Genomic DNA, 19,194 nt, shown 5'->3' on the forward strand with positions numbered 1-19,194 from the left:
ATTAAAAATGCACTGTTAAGTGTGATTGCATTCATGTACAGTATTGTATTGTTGTGCTTAATTTTAATTTTACGTTTTGTAATATTTTGCAATTATTGTGTGGCTGAGTAAGGTAAGAAAAATTCAGTTTTATCAACTGCACTCAGTGTGATGCCGAAGACTGAAAATTACAACCAATAGAAACACTTTCAACTAATTTCACGGCAAAGTATTTTCTACATGTATTAATTGCTGCTGTTATAAAATAAGACGATTTTTTTTTTTTTTTTACAATTACCCGTAGTAGTCTTTTCTTTTATTACATTACTTAATAATCACGTTGATAAAATATTTTAAATTGTTGCATCGAATTTTTTTTGTTTTTTGTTTTTGTTTGCGTTCTAGTGCTACACACTAAATATTATTGCTAGCCGCGCATTTAAATCTGCCTAAGAACGTAAGAGACGTACCACGTAAGAAATAACAAATTTCTATGAATAAAATAAATGTTTTATATTTAGAGAATACATTCCGTATTCTATTTTTAATTAAGGTGGTAAACATCGTGCGTTAGCAGCAAACATGCTAGCGCAATGACGTACTTCCGGTTAAATGTCAAATTTGCGTAGTGCTTTACAGCTGACGACGAGACAGGCGGACGTCGGCATCATAAACTGGTCGGAACAAGGTAGTTATTGATTAACTTTCACTCGCTAGCTCGAGTTACCATAAGTTGTGTCTTTTTCTACGACCCCACTCGAACTCTTCTTTCTAGACTTTTCTGCTCGCTTCTTTTCTTAAAAGGTTGTTAGTGTTTACTTTGGGGCGGCTAAACGTTTGTTACATCTGTGCTATTGCGATTACCTAAAACCGGCTATCTTCGCTGAATAACAATAGAAAACTGCTTATGTTGATCTCAATGTATTAAAATTGTCAGTGCACATAAATCGAACACACACATATATACAAATCCAACATAAAAGCTTCTTAAATATGAAAATAGGGACATGGTTACGGGTCTTATTCTGGACGTCCTTTAACGATAAACTATGTGAAATTTGAAACAAAACTGGTTCGTTTAGTGACATTTTCCTCTAAGCGGGCCTCATATAAGACCACAGGGTTGCATACAGAGTGACAGGTGTATGCTTGTGTGACAGAGACCCTTCTGGGGATCAAGTGTCCTTGCTACAACTTGTCATAATAAAAATAGTCAGGGGATGATCAGCGTGTCTGTCTGAGACGGTGAACCAACAAAAACTCACAATTTATTTTTTTTATCTTTCAAGAAGCTGTGATTATTAGATCAACTCAACAAAAGTTCATTTTAACAACAATCGCAGCTCTAATAAAGTGCTGTATATAAGATACACAAGGAACATAAAACATGAACGACAAAAAAATAGGATAATAATAATAATAAGAAGAATAATGATCAGTACAAGGAAATACATGTTTTCCCTGTCTTTTCTTCTTTCTTATAGCTTCCCAGCAGTATCACTAAGGCTCAAGAAGAAAGCGGCCTACTTGGAGATTTTGCAATCGAGTCAATAATAATGAAGTAGTTGAAGCTCTTTTTTTTTTTAAATGTGTGTTTAATTTCTGTTTATCTGCATTACAGGTAGTCCAGCACCATGTCTTTTATTTTTGACTGGCTCTACAGAGGCTTCAATGGCGTCCTGCAATTGTTAGGTATTGTAGAAAAATTAATAATAGTGTTTAAAACGGCATTCCATACAGTGGAACCTATGAGCGTGAACACAATTTGTTCGTCTTCTGTTTTTTTTATTTTTTTCCCCCAAATTAAAGTCAATTTTCCACATATAAATATATATATTTCGATAACATAATCGAAAGTGAAGCAATCCATTCTGTTGCTATTATAAAACATTTACTAAAAGTACCGTTTTTTTAAGCCACATTCTAATTCCTAATGCCCATGAAAGTATGAAAAGAAGGTAACATACCTAAATCACAATTTCCCCCAAAGGAGCTAATAGAATTTGGATTCATTTATTCCCAGGTCAAACTATTGCCATCTAAAATGTTTCTTAAAAGTACAGGTGAATTTAACTCACAATTTTAACATTCCTGACAGTCGATTGTAAAAAAAAACAACAACAAAAAATAGTGAAATTGTGAACTCACCATTCCTGCACACAGGAAGGATTAGTGCATGTGACTGGGAGGTGAGTCTCTTCACACTAAGACAAAGCTGATTTACTGGTGTACATTCCATACTTATATTGGTTTTGATTAAACAGATCTGTGTCACGTGTTTTGGAATCGCAAAAAGTTTTATTTCCTGTTCTATGGTTATCGTCACATCCTCCTCACCCCCTTTCATACCTCCGGAATAATGAACAACAACCGAGAAGTCAGCATTTCACATTTACAAGTGTTTACATTTGGAGGTTCCACTGTATTTTTCACACAAGTCAGTGATCATAAAACAGATTAATCATTACCTAACTACCTTATTATGACTGTGCAGGACTGTCCAAGAAGTCTGGCAAGTTGGTGTTCCTCGGATTGGACAATGCCGGCAAAACGACTCTACTGCACATGCTCAGAGATGACAGGCTGGGCCAGCATGTACCCACGCTGCACCCAAGTATCTATCTATCTATCTATCTATCTATCTATCTATCTATCTATCTATCTATCTATCTATCTATCTATCTATCTATCTATCTATTTATCTATCTATCTATAATTTCTATACTATCTACCCATCGATCTATTCATCTATCATCCATCCATCCATCTAGCATACACCCATATCTCCATCATTTATCTATCACCCCGTCATCTTTTCATCTATCCATCCATTCAGTTCTAAAATCTACCCATCTATTCATCTATCATCCAGCCATCCTTACAGTATGTCAATCATCTCATGCCACTTCTTCATGTCTGTCCTCAGCATCTGAGGAGCTGACCATCGCTGGAATGACTTTTACCACATTTGACCTAGGCGGTCACACACAAGGTAATGAAAAGAGGGCTGATGCTTGGTCAACTTGGCAACTTTGGACTATACACTTTTTTTAATACAAAATGTTTTTCAAAACTGTCCTAGCACGACGCATCTGGAAAAACTACCTCCCAGCCATTAACGGTATCGTCTACATGGTAGACTGTGCTGATCGTGAGCGAATAGCGGAGGCTAAAGTGGAGCTGGATGTAAATTTGAAGCTTACCTTTCATCCCACATTCATAGTCATACAGTAAATAAATGTGACTCTTCTTCTGTGTTCAGGCACTTTTGACAGATGACACCATCTCAAACGTGCCAGTTCTCATCTTGGGAAACAAAATCGATCGTCCGGAGGCCATCAGCGAGGATGCGCTCCGAGGGATGTTTGGTCTACATGGACATACGACTGGAAAGGTGACCAACACGGACATGAACATTTTTTAAAAAAAAATGTGCTTGACCTTTATGTATCCAGACATGGCAATTAAGAACGGATTGTCATTTGCAATGGCAATCTGGCAGCAGACTAGCATCCACGTGTGTAAAATATGATTTAGGATTATTAAAACATTTATTTTTTCTTTTCTACTGTAGCCCCATCTATGCTGATGCTATTTTTAGTCAGCCGTTTTTACATGTCACATATTTAAATGCCATTGACAAAGAATATACTATAAAGTCCTTTCTGCCTTTATAAAAGTGGCTTGTGTTTTTCCTGTAGGGCAAAGTGTCACTGAAGGAGCTTAATTTGAGGCCAATGGAGATTTTTATGTGCAGCGTGCTGAAGAGACAAGGATATGGAGAAGGATTCCGCTGGCTGTCCCAATATATTGACTGATTTAATGCAAATCGATCCAATTTTCAGTGCTGATTTACAAAACAACACTGCCTGCAATGGGAGAAATCTTTTATTTACATACCTTGAGAATGTTGACCATGCCAGCTGGGAATGTGGGCAATATTCTTTGCTAGAAAAACATTATACCACAGCAAGTCAAAGATAACTTATTGAGTATAGCCAAGGATCTTTATGCTGTGTACGTTTTACCTTTGGGTGCCATAGAGAAAGTGTAATCAACAGCGAGTCAGCTTCTGACCCGCTGCTTATTTTTAGCGGCCGGTGTTGACTTACAGCAAAGGACGATTTGTTTAAAGTTTTGCGGACCGTGTTAAAACACACACTGGTGCCATTGAAGCACATGTTGAATTGTGTATCCAATCCAATCCAATACAACTGCATTCACTCACTTGAAATGGGAGGAAGGATTTGGGGGGTTATTTTTGAAAACAGGGTTTGACACTAAAAGTGCAAAGTGCTTTACTTGATTTATTTTTGCTGTGAGATTCACTATGACAGCACAGTGTTATATTGTTGAAGTTTATGATAAAAGGTGACTTGGATAATTGCTACAACAAGACTGGAGTACTTTGTGAATAGTAGCTGCTCACCACATGCAGTGATATTATGAGAGTACTCCCAAGGTGGTGCTTGAGAGCAGGGTCTAAAAATATGTATGACAGGAATGGTTGATATGTTTTTAAATATTATTTGTATATTAAAAAAATATATTTATATATTTACATAATGGAGGTCAAGTTAACTCTGAAGCTGTTACAAACGATGGGTCAATTTTTTGGGGGAGCTGGGTCTGAATAAACACTTTCTAAAAACGTCTTGCTTCTTTTTATTAATATTTGTAACTTTTTTAATTACAATAAATGTAAATCCCTTGTTCCAGCCAATCGCAACAAGCGGTAAGCCTCGTTCTTCCCGCGAGACAATCAGACAAGGCCACAAGTTGGTCAATATCATATTCACAACTGCATTTGAATCTAGCATTAATACATCATAGCGAATATATATAATACTAAAATACTACTGAAAGGTATATCTCATGTTTTTTTTCTCTTATTAATGACAAATGGAGTTATGAAAACTCACTGGAAAACTCGTCTCCTTGATGCCCATCGACCCTTTCTAGCCAATCACAATAGAAGGTTAGTGACGTAACCTCTCGCGCGTCTATGAGACGAGATCAGGAAGTTATCGAGCAGTTCAACAACAAAACCACTCGCTATGTTAAAACGTTTGGGGTCAAATTGTTTATGGCGAACCTATTGTAACATTTCGGAATCATGGTTGTGTCGCCACCTGTGTGTGCATTTTTAAGCGTCAAATTTCAACGTGTCTTTTAGTAGTTAAACATTGTTGAACGCCAACATGGGCAAAGTTCATCTGCTTGGCTAACATCATGGATGTACAAGACGTGGAGCGGTGTTGCTGTGTTGTTACCTTGTCGGAACCTTTTTCTGCCCACGTGCCCGTAAGCTTTAGCGCCGTTGTCATCCATCCCAGCTCCGGACTGGTGATATGCACCGCACTGCCGTTTTTTCGTTTCATTACAGACGAAAAGTCCTCTTATGCTAGCGAACGTCGCTTTCTTTTACGTCACAACCTCCGCGACAACCTTAAAATCGGCGTTAGCTTTCATTCCCGGAGTCAAGTGGAGGCCAATGCATGTGGAGTGAGTGAAGTTGGCCCACCCAGCACAAGACAAAGGACACACGAGTATGAAGCTGAGTTGCTGTTGCTGGTCAACTGTGTGGAGTTCAAAAGGACTTTCCAGGCACTTTTCCGTAAGGGTGACCAGTGGCGTTTCCATGGTGATGGTGATGAGGGTGACGACCTTATTCGAGATGCTGCCTGCCTCAGTTGGTTTGCTGTGCTCAAGACGGACGCACCACACCTGGGTGCCGCCTCCTGGCGGAGGAGCTCTTCTCTTCAGAAAGGCTCCCCTGTCATCGCCTGCGGCTCGCCGTTCGGTTCCCTCTGCTCGGACCTCTTCAACGGCACTGTGAGCAGGGGCATCATCAGCAACCTGGCAGGTGAGGACAACGCCATCATCCTCACGGACGCTCGTTGCCTGCCAGGCACAGAGGGCGGTGGCTTATTCGCAATGGAAGATGACTCCCTGCACTTGGTCGGGGTGATAGTGTCGCCGTTTGGCTGGAAGGCCAACGAGTGGATCGGACTCACACTCGTCTGTTCCATCCACTCAATTCTCTGCAACGTTGTCCAGTGCAGCGACATTCGGGATCTGCTCCGTGATGTCTGGCTTCACCCTGTAGAGGTCTTTACGACCCGAAAATCCAATGCAAGTCAATACCCAAATGTGTGCTTGGTGGACAGCGGGCAGCAGTGGGGATCGGGGGTCCTTGTGACCTCTGAACTTGTTCTAACCTGCCGACATGTCGTCAACGGGAAGTCTACAGTCGCCCTCAAGTTCCACCACAAAAACAGGTGCACAGTATAACAGAGGATAGGGACCTAGCCTAATTACCCAAAACTCATAATAGAATATTGGTGCTTTGGTGCCATCTTGTGCATCAACAGGCAATTATAAACCCTTTTTGGGGCTGCCAATTACTCACAGATTTTATATAAAAAAGAAAATTATATCAGAAGAGAGCTCGGACATTGAGATGTGACACTCAGGTCAGGTCCATAAATAGTCGAACCTCAACACAATTCTCGTCTTGTTGACTCTAAACATCACCATTAAGGGTTGAAATGAAACGACCAGGATGTGCTTTAACTGCAGAGTTTCACATTAATTTGAGGGTATTTACATCCAAATCAGGAGAATGGTGTGTGGAATTACAACAGTTTGTGTTCCTCGCGCTATACTATTTTTCAATTTACAAGGTCTACAGTTCAGAGCCAAAAATATGAGAATTGCGTCCCAATATTTGTGCACCTGACTGTAAGTCACGGTACAACTGTACTTCCATGATGCCAATTCCTATTTTGAGCTTTGGCAGCATGTTTGTGCATTTTTGGGCATTAAGTATAAAGGGCAAACTATTTTTTTGTAAATAACTAGGAATAGATTCCACAGAAAAAAACGTGAATAGGTGAATTTTTGTATAGTGACTAATATGTGGGGGATAAATAAAAATGAAAACGGAGTCTCTAATGGTAAATGTTTTCATGCGCCACAGAGTCCTTGACAGTGTTGGCGACGTCCTCTTCTCCACTAAGGCGTCCTCGCCCTACGACATTGCTGTGGTGCGGTCCAGAGAATCCATCTTGGACGTCATCGTCCCACAAATGGCTCACGAGTTCAACACAGGTTTGTTAGTTTATCACTAGCTTGATGTACAGGGTGTCACACATAGCACATTTTGCGTCAATGTGCTGGTATTGTTCACGTGAACAACATTTGCATCACAAATCTGTAATGTTTTTTTTTTTTAATACAGTGAACCCCCATTCCAGACCGACCCACAAATGTGTGATGTAGAGTGACCAAAACATGGTTTTATAGCTTTACCCCTTACGCATGCTTTAAACAGTTTAACTTATTAAAATACACTTTCTAAACTCATTATGACTATCTTAACGTTCCCCAAAAATCGTAAGCATAAAATGTATAGAAAGTACTGTATATTTTGTAGTGTCCATATATTGCAGGTGCGATTAAGAGGTGGGGCCTCGTGGGGAGTAGTGGGGTAATTAAACTGTATTATGAAAAATAATATTGTGGTCTTTCCTCACAGGTGAATCTGTGTTGGTGGTGGGCTACGGTGGGCTTGGTCGCTGCTGCGGCCCGTCACTGACCTGTGGCGTCCTCTCCAAAGCCATCGGTTACCAAAGCCGTACCATTATGCTTCAGACCACCTGCGCAGTTCAGGCAGGTTCCAGCGGTGGCGCTGTTGTGCGAGTGTCCACAGGAGAGCTGCTTGGTGAGTAGCCTGCTACTAGAAAACCGAAAAGGTCCACTCACTACTTGTAGAAAGTGCATCAAGACAGAAGCAGAAACATACTTTTAACTCTTGACCGCACGATTTGTAGTCAAGGACATCCAGCAAAACAGGAGAAGTCAAATGTAGATGGATAAAACAATCAATGATTAAACCTAAAAACAACACCAACATTCCACCAGGTGGCAGCAAAGTAATAATTGTATTGCTTTTGCCTAACCGCAATACCTGTGACTCATGGAGGCCTTGTTAAAAAAAAAAAAAAGCAAAATCCACAAACGCTGAACTGAGAATATACAGATGTTCGCTGTACCTAAAAAGTACAATACTGAAATCTTTGTACTTGTTTACTTTCGTAAAAAAAAAAAACAATAAATAAGAATACAGTTTGCACATGGCTTATCATTGCAGGCATTGTATCCAGCAACACGAGGGACTTGTCCTCCAAAGTGACATACCCCCACCTTAACTTCTGCATCCCAGTGAGCGTGCTGCAGGGACCTCTTCTTCACTTCAGTCAGCTCTGGGACGTGACAGTGTTCGAAGTGCTGGACGCCGCAGAAGAACAAGTGAAAAGAGTGTGGAGGCTACAAGGTACACAAAGCAAACTATAAGTGTACGCGTGACGAAAAAAACAGCGCCAGAAACGCCACCCACTGTGACATAGAAACACTGTGACAGGCCTGTTTGGTAAAATGAATGAACGCTTGGCAGCGTAATCATGTCCACATTGTAGTACTCTTCCATACCAGCAGGTAGCAGCAGCAGCAGGTAGCTCATTGTCTTTGTTTAGAGACAAGCGAATTAGTGATGTTTATCAAAACAGGCCCATGTTTCACACTGAGTATCAATATGAAACATTATAAAATACTTTATTGTTTATTTAATTCCTATTCAAGACGTTATAATATAATGTCATTCTTCAATGTTGAAAAAAATTTCATATATAAACAATATAACACCTATATTGTTAAAATAAGCTTTTTTCTCACAATTTTAGCTGGTGGTGTGCCGCGGGATTTTTTTCAATGAAATAAATGTGCCTTGACTCAAAAAAGTTTGAAAAACACTGATATAGAACAACAAGTTGTTCGATAGATTCAATGCCTAAGTGCTGGTTGTCATGCTTACAGAAGCCCATTGGCCCTGTAGTACACATTGGGCAGGGTGAGCAGTTCCTCTAGCCTGAAATGCCTTCCCAAAACGGAATGATTTCAACTCGAGTGTTATAAGTGGAGCTGTGTGTGCTGCGATCCTTTAAACTTTAAAAAAATTGTGAGTCTGTCTCCTTTCCAACATTGCCTGTACAGATCGGGAGATGAAAAATAAAAGCTACTCATGTATCATCATTTTGCTCTATTATCACCTACAATATGGTAACAACAATTTTCTTATTTACTCGACAGTTGTTCCGTAGCTTATAAATGAGTATTGGCGAACCTATTTGCTCAACCATATGTTTGGATTTTCCCTGCCGTTCCTTTTTCGCCGAGCTGGAAACATGTCAGCATATTAAAGCGCTCAAGTAATAATTGGCTGACAGGTTGCACAGAATGATTGGTCCCATTGGGTAACAGACACTCAGACATCTGCTAGAGGGGATCACCCGCTCCCCGCACAACACATTTTGAAGTTCTCGCCCACGAACGATCCGTGCGTCACATACTTTGGATACTGTCGGATTCAACAGTTCCATATAAGGTGTGACTTCCAAGTGTGACTGTGTAACTCCAACTTTTAAGATTTTACGTCAGCATACGCACTGAATAGAGACGCGACACGAGCGTCAAGTTTCACGTCAGTGCTTTACAAGGAAAAGTTGTGACTCATTTTTATCTGTAAGAGCCCCAAAAATATTTGTTTTTTTTTTTAAGAGTAATGAAAACACAAAAACTGACAGTTATGCGTGAACTCATTCATATTAAAAAATGCTTGAGTTTTTTTTGGGTGACATTTAAAGGTGATTTATGGTTTTAAGGTGTATTATTTTTGTAAAACAACAACAACAAATCTCAGGTAATAGTAACAAGAAAAATCCATGTAGGAAAAAAAATCATGTAATTCAGAGAATGAATGTGTAAATAACACTGAATAATATTACATGTAAAAAGCCCTAATCACATAGCGTAATTAAAAAGCTTTCATTTTATGAGCATAAAGTCGTAAATTTACAATATATATATTTTTTTGTAATTTCTTGAGAATTTGAATGATATTAACAATTGAAAAATTAAGAGAAAACAAATTCACAATTTTATGGCAATATTATAATCTCAGGAAAAATTTGTCATTTTATCAAAATAAAGTTGTACATTATGAGAAATCTTAAAAGAATAAGGTTTTAATATTACAAGATAAAAGTCCTAACTGAGAATAGGTGCATAAGTTGAAGGAAAATACAAAGTATATGTAGATGTGACATGAGAATTTTTTTTTTTACAAAAATGAGGCAAAAAGTATTATACAGTCTTGTCGTGTTATAATAGTTGTAAAATAAGTTTTAAAAATTTTACGAAATTAAATTTGAAAATGGTGGGAAAAGTTATTTTCATTGAAAAAGTCATTACATTGTTTGAAAAAAACATTGTTATTCTAATGACCTTTTTTCTTGCAACATTAGTTTACTTCGCATAATAGAACTTTTTCCTCCTACCTTTTATTTTTTTATTGATTTTTTTCGAATTTGTACTTAGTAGCTCCGAGCAACAGGAAGTGAACACGTCCACCACACAAGATATTCAGACAAAGACACCAACGTACGGTGGCCAGCTGGGGCCACACACACTCACGTTTATTGAATTCTTATCATTTCCTTTTTTAATAAACACAACAACCGACCCACACGACGATACGATGTACACTTGTCGCCAAAGCAAAGAGGAGCCCTCGGCGGAGTGCGTGGCGGCGACCTCTCTTCTGGTACACAACATGACTTGACGTTATTTACAAGCTGTGGAGTGACGCGTTAAGAATGAGACAGCACGACTGTCACATAGGAGCTGAAGCGCAATGAGATGAGGACGGTAAAGTCAAAGTCAATGTCCTCTGTATAGATTCCACTTAAAAAAACAAGACAAAATGTTTCTAGTCTAATGAAAGCAACAAGAGATGGTCGGCCATTTTAAACTACCGGAAAGCTGCTCAAAATCTGATAGAAATAAAACCTACATACAAGAGAGGAGAACAAAGATTCACGAATATGAGGGACAAGCTTTTTGACTGCACACCCCACGATTACTGCTAGTGATATGTTCCCCTTTCGACATCCACCTCGGGAGTTTCCTCCGTTGTTTGTTGTTTGTGTGTGTTTGGAACATGGAGATGCCGTTGGAAAAAGAGAGGCTGCAAGGACAAACGCTCGACCCTTTACCAGATGTAGCCCTCGTCATCCGCCTCTCCCGCCTCGCCCTCTTCTTCCTCGGCCTCCTCGGCGGTCTCCTCGCCGCCTTTCTCTTCCTCGTCCTCCCAGCCCACGCCGCTGCCGAAGTCGCCCGAATACACGGGTTCATCGTCTACGTATGGGGGGGAGGCAATTAGGGTTTTTGTATTTTTTTTTCTTTTTTCCTTTAACCTGCGAGTAAATATTTTACATCCGGGCGAGTTTCAGATGCTTTGGCATTATACGGCCACTACATGGCAGCAGCGAACTTCACAACATCCGGCCCCCATCAGTACACATGGTTTTCTTCTTTTGTTTTATTTTTATTTTTTTCGGATATTTTGCCCAATTTCTATGTTCTGTGTTAAGAAAGTGACTGCGGAGAAGAAATAGATGATGACCACTGATGTAAAGCTTGACGAGATGGAAAACCATAAGGAAGATAAGCGTGTAGTTGATTTGGCCAAGAAATACTAACGTATTGTTTGTTGCTGCTGAAAGTATGGTGAAAAATGGGGGGGGGGGGAAATGATGAATAAGATTAATGTAGTAGTAAAATAAAAATACAACAATTAAGGAGAACAGTTAATTTCTTAATAAGTCAAGGTTCCACTCTACTGTACCGTACAATGCATTTAATGCATTACGCACACCTACACATTCTAATCAGGTCCAAGAGCTGTCAAAGATTCTGCCTTTGTAAATAGAATAATGCCCTGAGAAGTACTCGTTTCACTATGGTAATAATTGTGGTTGTATGCTGTATTGTACTAATGTGTTTGTATTTGTAACCTAATTATGCCTCAATTGTATATTCTACTGTGTTCAGGGAGAAGTGATTCAAAGACATACTGTCCAGTATGTACAGTTGATGCTGTACAATGAAAATCTTGTCGTTTTAAATTTTGTTAGGTCTTAGTTTGTATATAAGAAAGCAACATTTTGGTAGATCAAATTTGTGTTTAGCCTTAAAAAGATAATCACATAATAGCTGGGATTAGTGGTACATAAAAAGGATTAAAAATTATACAAAAGGTACCCTGCCTCTCACACAGACAAGCACCATAGAAAATAGAGAATACATTTCTTAAATTAGAATTATCTTGTTGTGTGAACAATATTATCTTTAAAAGCAGATTTTTTTATATAGCTCTTGTATGAGATTTTATTCGATTGTGCCAGTGCGTGAGTGTGTATGTATGTATATTCTAGCATTACAACTGCAGCATTGTCCTTCAGTTAACTTTGAGCAAGTCCACACTTTGCTAATGAGAAGTAGTGGAATGGAAGCAGAAACAATGGTGAAATAAGGGCAAGAGTTTGACTTTGTGCTGATTTAAGAGTTATTTCTTAAACCCCGTCGCAGGGACAGTTCTTATCGGGAGAAGGTTCTGTCTGAGCAGCCTTCATTTATCTTGAAAAGACTTTTCTCGCTGTGACAAGACACGCTTTGGAATGCAAATGACCGCCTGACGCATGAATGTGCTCTTTGCAGCGAGGGGAAAGTCACTTGACATAAAAGATACCTTGTGTAGGGTGGACTGCAGGGAGGGGGTTAATCCAAAGGGATGCGGGGGGGGGGGGTGGGGGGAATCACATAAGTGGATTTGCGGGGTGCAAAAAGGACTCACCGCAATCTGGTTTTCCACGAATCCTCGACCCGGCTACTTCGCCGCCGTACTGGTCCACGCACCAGCATTCTCCCCTGTCACACTGCAGCTTCCTGTAGAAGCCGTCCTCATCACAGTTTGGGATGAAGCGACCTGGCAAATGTGCGCACGCACACAAACACATATTTTCACATTCACACACACACACGCAAGGGTGAGCAGAGAACAGGCTTGCATCATGCTTCGCTGCTCTTGACTCTCCCGGTATAATGCATGCAGCATATGTTGCAACCAGTTCCATAATCCATGAATATCAATTTTGTTTACAGAACATAGTGGTGATGAATATGTAAAATCAGCATGCACGGTGGAGCATATTGGGAAGATGCGGGTGTGTGTGTGATTGGTGGGGTCTGGCAAATTTCACACACATCTTAATATCCTCCACAAAAAGTCTCTGGACCGTAGATTTTCACCAGATGGAGAAAATGGAACTTGTTAAAGCTTGAACGTTACACAGTTAGACAGCCAAACTCCACACGCATGATTTGAAAGCTCTTACACAAGTCCACAATTTGGAGTAAGAAGTGTTGTAAGTGGTGAAGTGGTTATTAAGTTTGAAAGTTCTATAGGCCAAGGTCCTCATTTGTGACTTGAAATTTCTCACTTCAGTGTAGTTCAATACACCCCACAAAAACTCTTTGTACCGTAGATTTTCACTCGGTGGTGGCACAGTCATTAAGAGTGAAAGCTACAAACACACTCGTTAAGTCGTACACTTTCGGTGTAATTTGCACCGGTGGAAACATCTTTTCAAACACGTGCGCCGTACACTGCGAATCTGGACAGCCAATGTCAATTTTTCCATGTTTACTTCTTTCTTTTTTTTATGTCACCATATTTTTTTTTAATGGAGTTGTTCTTTGTTGCTACCGCCGTTTGCAAACTGTCGTCTGCTCCCTCTTGCGAGATTCTCATTCTCGTGCCTCACGATATTCTCGCGTGACCTTGATTCCGTCTGCTAAAGCTGATTTCAGATCACGTGACGGCAGCCATTTGAAAATAATGTGGAATATGTACAATTACATACAGATATTTAAAGGCAAATTACAACTTTAATAAGATTCAGTACACCCCGGGGTTGGCCAATTTTTCACGAAATGATGGAGCACGAAAGGGAATAAGAGTGACAGGCAAAAGGCCCTCACTCCTGGCTTTGACATTTCTCACACCAGTTCACAAGTCAAGTTTTTTTGTCCAAACAGGTTAAGCTAACATTAACATGTGTTTATTGTTGCCATTTTTATAGGGTGTATTCTAGCACAGGGATGATGCTGAATCTGCATGACTAACGACCGACGATATCAATTATGATTTGGAACATAATGTGACAAATATGTGTGGAATGCAAATAAGATGGTGCAAAATAAAAGCATCTCTGCAGTATTTCAAAGGCGCATCTGAAAGTCAGGCTGGCGCTGTGCCCTCGGTGTCCTTGCAGAGTCCTGACTCAGAGCCACAGTCAGCCAGCCAAAATCTGCAGTGCGCACGAGTCCAAATATACACACGCTCATTTACCCACTTAGACACATATTTACACACACACTTTGGCCTCCTTTTCCTTGCAGTCTGTCTGTATCAAATTCTAATCCATAAGTCCGATCAAGACCAAATCTCCACCTCCTGTTAGGGATATGTTGGAGTCAAATCCTGATCCAATAACGATGGATCCAAAAAGGATTTGAAGAATTCTTACAAGAATACCTACCAAACTTTCTTTTGCCGCCATCTAAGACTTGGATCCTCTCCAGTTCGGCCAAGCAGGGGGGCTCTGAGGGGGTGAAAATTGGGAAAATTAATGAAAATTTTGAGTTTGATTCCAGTGTGTGAGAATGCTGTAATTTGGCACAATACAGTTTTCAGTACATTAGTGCTTTGAAGGAAGTGTCCCACCAGAGAGCACTGTTTTATTCACCCTAATGTTGTTTTTTTATATCATGAATACAGAGTAGTCATTAATTTTCTATTGGCTCATGAGGGGTCACTCGTCAATTGCAAACCACGTATGGACGAACCGAGAACCAAATACAACCTCTCAACTCCGAGGGAGACATTCTAAACACTACCTCACCGTTCTGCCCAGAGAGTCAGTCATTCAATTGGGAATTTAGGAAGGAAGAGACAAATTGAAGTAATATTAGGGCAGCGAAAAATGCTCTTCTATGACCTAATATTTCCATGTTTGTGAAACTTAGACGAGAATATAACTTCACAAAATCCTCAGCAGTCCTCATAATGCGGGTATAGTATTCTAATTAAGATCGAACTTGTTTCTTGTAATAAAACTTTTTCTTTTTGTAATATTACAACTTTATTCTCATAAAGTATGATTATTTAATGTAATATTACACCTTTAATTTCTGAAATGATTAACGTAAAATAATTTTACCTTCATTTGTGTAACATGATTTTTTTTTTCTTTTTTGTAATATTAAAATAGTACACTCAAAACAGTATACATTTCTCATGTATATGATTCTCGTAAAAATTTAGTAAAACTAAAATGATTCTTACAAATGTGAGAAGTGTGAGAAGTGTTATTACAACGTTGTTGTTGTTGTTGTTGTTGTAAAACGGTTAGCAGCATTGTGCTCCGTAAATCCTGTCAAGTAACAAGTGGCACGGCAGTGTGACTGGATAAAAGAATCCTAGCAACTACAGACTTTTCAAGCAGTTGAGCAGTATGTAATATCTGAAGGGCGGAAGCTTCTAATCAACCTTGCCGCAATATTACCAGTAATCTTCCTCTGCATGTGCTATTGCATTTTCCTCTCACACGCCGGGAAGTATGGGACCGAGATTCAGCTCGACTGATGGAGTATATCGGCGAGCTGAGGGAAAACGAGGCTGTCAACAAGCAGCAGCAATGTTCTCCTTGCCTGGCGGTAGCCATTTCAACCCTCTAGGGAACAGTGGGAAGAGATATCGGGAGGAGATAAATGGCGACAGACACGAGGAAACTACATACTCAAGAGGCGACCCTCCATTCTTTCTTTCTGTCCCGAGGGCGGCCTTGATGTTAGAAAGCATGGCAGTTGCGGTGACGGGTGAACACGTTCCACTCACTCTCTCTCCAGAAGCACAGGCACCACTCGGCCGTGGACACTTTGCCGTCTTTGTAGGAGTCGCACGAGTTGAAGAAGGGACGGATGCAGATCTCGTACTTGTCCAGGTTGATGGCGGCCAGCTCGGCCTGATCCAGGTACAGGTCGCCGTTGGTGTCCAGCTTGGAGAACATCCAACCTACGGAGTCCTTACAGCTGGCCACCAGGCTCCTGTCCAGGACTGGACATTCACAAAGAAAAACACATTATTTTAGTGTAAGGCAGTCGGACCAATGGTAAATTAAAAAAACAGTTGAATGACTCTGATTTTTAGGGCTTTCTGTCCGTCTTTCCGATCTGGTGGCAATCAACAGTGCATCCTAAAAATGTTGGCTTGGTAGCACCCCCAGGAATTTTCTTTTGAAAATTCTGCCCCCAAAATGTCAATCTTGGGTAGACGCATAAAATAAAATTAAAAAATCTAAAAAAAAGCCACATCTGAAGACCCACAGAAAGTCAACTATTTTGATTTGAAGTCACCACTGTAGAGACACATCGTCCACTTCTAAAAGAAACAAGCAATTTTGTTGGATTTAACCAAATTTAAATCTCGTACACGAGGCAATGAGTGATGCTGAATTGCAAAATAAATAAAAAATTGTCATTGCATGTTGCGAGAGCATGTAGCCATGTTAGATGGTTCTCCGTATAACGCAAAACCGTAACAACTGAACTCCACAAGGTCACCAACATGTTTGATGAAGGTCTTTCCCTGAAGAGATGCAATAACTCTCCGGACGCTCAGATTTTCCTTTAAATTAGTCCGAGGTCTTGTGCATCTCCCCGCTGTGTCAGGTGTGTCAGAACGCATTCATCACTGTTTGCAGCCTTAACTCAAGTTTGGTGTTTGAGGTGAGTCATCAAACACCGCGCCCACTGGCAAAAAAACAAATATGTTGCAATTTAGCATTTCTCACCTGTCTAGTATATGTGGATCAACTTTGGTTGCAATCTGTCAAAATCTCGAGGACGAGTTCACTTTCAAAGGACCATTAGAAATGTTCAACATGACCCTAAAATGGCCGCTTCAAACCAAAAAGGCAGACTTTCCTCGTCTTTTTAGGCACGGCTTCTAGCACGTAACAGAAAATAGCTGGGCTAACTCTTTGTTTGTCATTTTTCGGCTCAGTGAGGTTTTATGGCTGCCACTAAAGGTTTAGTGCAATAGTAATTCCAATCATCATCACATCAATATTTCATGAAAGATGAAAAATATAACTCACGTATTATTATAAACTGGCACACAAAAGCCCCTTCAAAGGTGCTGAGTGCAATAACTATTTCAAAATTGTGACAAAACCTTCATTTAGATCAGTATTCATATTAAAGATATTATGTCTTTATTTGGACTTGGACTTTAAGTGGACTTGGCTCACTTGAGTTCTCAGAGGCAAAATTGCCTAAGTTGTTTTTTGATAAAGCCTCCAAAAGGGCAATTCATCAAGCCTACCAATAAGAAGGAAGAAAAAAAACAAATCAATTTCAAGACCGTCTTCGCAATGCATGCCCAGACTCAAAATAGCAGTAGCCGTAATAGTCGATGTCATAGTAGTAGTTTCTCCAACCTGATGCAGCGTTGGCTGCGGTGTTTTTGGCCCCGGGCTTGCTGTTATTGTTCTGCTTGGCATTATTCTGAAGCAGTTGGAACCAGTCCCGAAGACGCTCGCCAAGATCAGCCAAATCCTGTCCGGTGCAACTCTCTGCGGGGCGGTGCATATTTATAACAACTTCTCACGCTCATGTTTACATTGAACACACAGCTGCATCTTACCGCGTTGACCCTCCTGCTTGGCGGCGGGAGCGGCGCTCGAACACGGACAGAGACCCGAGCACTTGAGGGTCAGCTCCTTCCCCGTGAGACACGCCTGCTGCTCCAGCTTGCACTGCGACACAAACGCACACATTAACACACACGCGTATAGCCGCGACAAGGACACGTGAAGGTGAAGTCAAATGACTTATCGCAGGGACACGGATCAAATATTCATGAGCCAACGACTGTATGCCTTCGTTCTTGTGCGAGACCGGCACAAGGTCAGCAACGGTGATGTTTAAGACAAAGTATAAATCAATAAAACACCCCCCACAAGCCCATATTGGTCCTTCTAATTCTATACTCTTTGTCCCCCACCTTGAGAATGTCCCCACAGTCTGCGCTGTGTTCCAAATAGTGTCGGTTTCGCATTTAACGACTATAGCGTGTCAATCTAATTTTTGGCGCAAGCCCTATTGTAGTTAATTGTTTCCCTCCGAGGACTATTATAACTCATCGCTGTCAGACAGAATTCTTGCAACATCGCTACTTTTCAGGAAGTAAAAATGCCATTTTGCTTGATGTACAAAACACCGCATTGTTCAAGTTGATACCGTATACAGCTTTGCTCCAGTGCCAATTGAATACTCTAAAAATGTGCTGATATATTACGCTGCCATTGATTAAAATGGTAGGACACTTCGCCAAATCATCAGAATCCGTGCTCACTCCGACTCTTGACCAGACAAAAAGCCATTAATACTTCCTAAAAGCAAACAACTGTAGTTAGATCATCTTCTCAAAGTCTTTCTCAAAAGTCTTAGAACGATCACTATTACTACTTGCATAACATCTTGTTTGGATGACTCCAAAAGACAACAGTGTATTTAGAATTCACTTGTGTCATGACTGGCCTGGAAACCACCAATCACCGTCGCTATTGTGTGTGCGTATAATGTCACGTGTCAGTGTACCCTTGAGGCATAGTTGTGTCCGTCAGATCCGCACACAGGCCCGGTGGACGAGATGGGACATGGCTGACAGTTGCCGTCGGAGGACCTGAGAGCAGGCTGCTTGAGTCTACAGGACAAAAAGCAACACAAGCTACTGACTTGCAGCCTTGCTGTTACAGCATGGCCTCTTTCGGACTTCATCCTGTAGATTTTCAACAAATTCTCCGGATGTTGCGCACACACGTACTCACCTGTGCTCAAGCTTCTTGCGGTTGATGCACACAGCTCTCTGGTAGCCCTGGGCGATACACACCTTGTGCCTGCTGCACTTAACCTTTTGACAGGGGTCCTTGGTGGTGTCCACGTCTAAGAAAACAATAAGATGATGTTGTGCTGTTCCTGCTGAGAGTATTTCTGCTCTAGCATGACTGTGCCCAGTCAAAAGGCAGAGGTGGGTAGAAATACGCTACTCCGTTCCGTCGTGGTGTTTAAACAGCAACACAGCAAAAAAAACATGGACAAATTGAGTTTTTAATGGGCTGTGTAAAATGGGCTTCTGAGCTAAGTTTTACCGATGACAGAAAATTAACAGGTCGATTTGAAATCACATTC

The 19,194-nt window shown here is 40.6% G+C and overlaps 3 protein-coding genes across 8 annotated transcripts in view; 2 read left to right on the forward strand and 1 right to left on the reverse strand.

The window, feature by feature from the left end:
- The first annotated feature begins 593 nt into the window (after window positions 1-593).
- sar1ab (secretion associated, Ras related GTPase 1Ab) lies at window positions 594-4,630 on the forward strand. Of its 2 annotated transcripts, none has more exons than XM_086044951.1 (7): window positions 594-667; window positions 1,601-1,671; window positions 2,474-2,593; window positions 2,906-2,971; window positions 3,062-3,165; window positions 3,242-3,373; window positions 3,681-4,630. In XM_086044951.1, the coding sequence occupies exons 2-7, from the start codon at window positions 1,614-1,616 to the stop codon at window positions 3,795-3,797; spliced, it is 597 nt and encodes a 198-aa protein (XP_085901077.1). In that variant the 5' UTR covers window positions 594-667; window positions 1,601-1,613; the 3' UTR covers window positions 3,798-4,630. The 2 variants fall into 2 exon arrangements, with proteins under 2 accessions (XP_085901077.1, XP_085901078.1); XM_086044952.1 differs by having other exon boundaries at window positions 608-667; window positions 1,464-1,671.
- A 372-nt stretch (window positions 4,631-5,002) lies between these two features.
- tysnd1 (trypsin like peroxisomal matrix peptidase 1) overlaps window positions 5,003-19,194 on the forward strand; it is a 43,437-nt gene continuing 29,245 nt past the window's right edge. For 2 of the 4 annotated variants that reach the window (XR_015088622.1, XM_086044982.1), the window contains exons 1-4: window positions 5,003-6,260; window positions 6,962-7,092; window positions 7,520-7,705; window positions 8,135-8,317. Coding sequence is in view for 3 of the 4 variants with exons in the window: in XM_086044982.1 (XP_085901108.1) it covers window positions 5,212-6,260; window positions 6,962-7,092; window positions 7,520-7,705; window positions 8,135-8,317 (1,549 nt within the window). In the remaining variant the exon portion in view is untranslated. Of the gene's footprint in view, window positions 6,261-6,961; window positions 7,093-7,519; window positions 7,706-8,134; window positions 9,433-14,021; window positions 15,123-19,194 lie in introns of those variants that run through there. The other 2 variants (XM_086044984.1, XM_086044985.1) reach the window with 2 other exon arrangements.
- Window positions 10,481-19,194, reverse strand: part of spock2 (SPARC (osteonectin), cwcv and kazal like domains proteoglycan 2) — a 40,009-nt gene continuing 31,295 nt past the window's right edge. For both annotated transcript variants that reach the window (XM_086044986.1, XM_086044987.1), the window contains 8 exons: window positions 18,834-18,948; window positions 18,604-18,709; window positions 17,648-17,759; window positions 17,442-17,576; window positions 15,839-16,057; window positions 14,481-14,543; window positions 12,734-12,865; window positions 10,481-11,235 (listed from right to left, as the gene is read on the reverse strand). In XM_086044986.1, coding sequence (XP_085901112.1) covers window positions 11,090-11,235; window positions 12,734-12,865; window positions 14,481-14,543; window positions 15,839-16,057; window positions 17,442-17,576; window positions 17,648-17,759; window positions 18,604-18,709; window positions 18,834-18,948 — 1,028 coding nt within the window. In that variant the 3' untranslated portion in view covers window positions 10,481-11,089. The remainder of the gene's footprint in view (window positions 11,236-12,733; window positions 12,866-14,480; window positions 14,544-15,838; window positions 16,058-17,441; window positions 17,577-17,647; window positions 17,760-18,603; window positions 18,710-18,833; window positions 18,949-19,194) is intronic.

This window comes from Filicampus tigris, chromosome 11 (genome assembly GCF_054856515.1).
Source record: "Filicampus tigris isolate MCC_2025a chromosome 11, RoL_Ftig_1.0, whole genome shotgun sequence".
Taxonomy (NCBI): Eukaryota; Metazoa; Chordata; class Actinopteri; order Syngnathiformes; family Syngnathidae; genus Filicampus; species Filicampus tigris.

Coding starts and splice junctions, on each gene's coding strand:
- sar1ab (XM_086044951.1), top strand. CDS start 1,614: ATGTCTTTTATTTTTGACTGGCTCTACAGAGGCTTCAATGGCGTCCTG. Junction 1,672..2,473: donor TGGCGTCCTGCAATTGTTAG/GTATTGTAGAAA, acceptor ATGACTGTGCAG/GACTGTCCAAGAAGTCTGGC. Junction 2,594..2,905: donor TGTACCCACGCTGCACCCAA/GTATCTATCTAT, acceptor GTCTGTCCTCAG/CATCTGAGGAGCTGACCATC.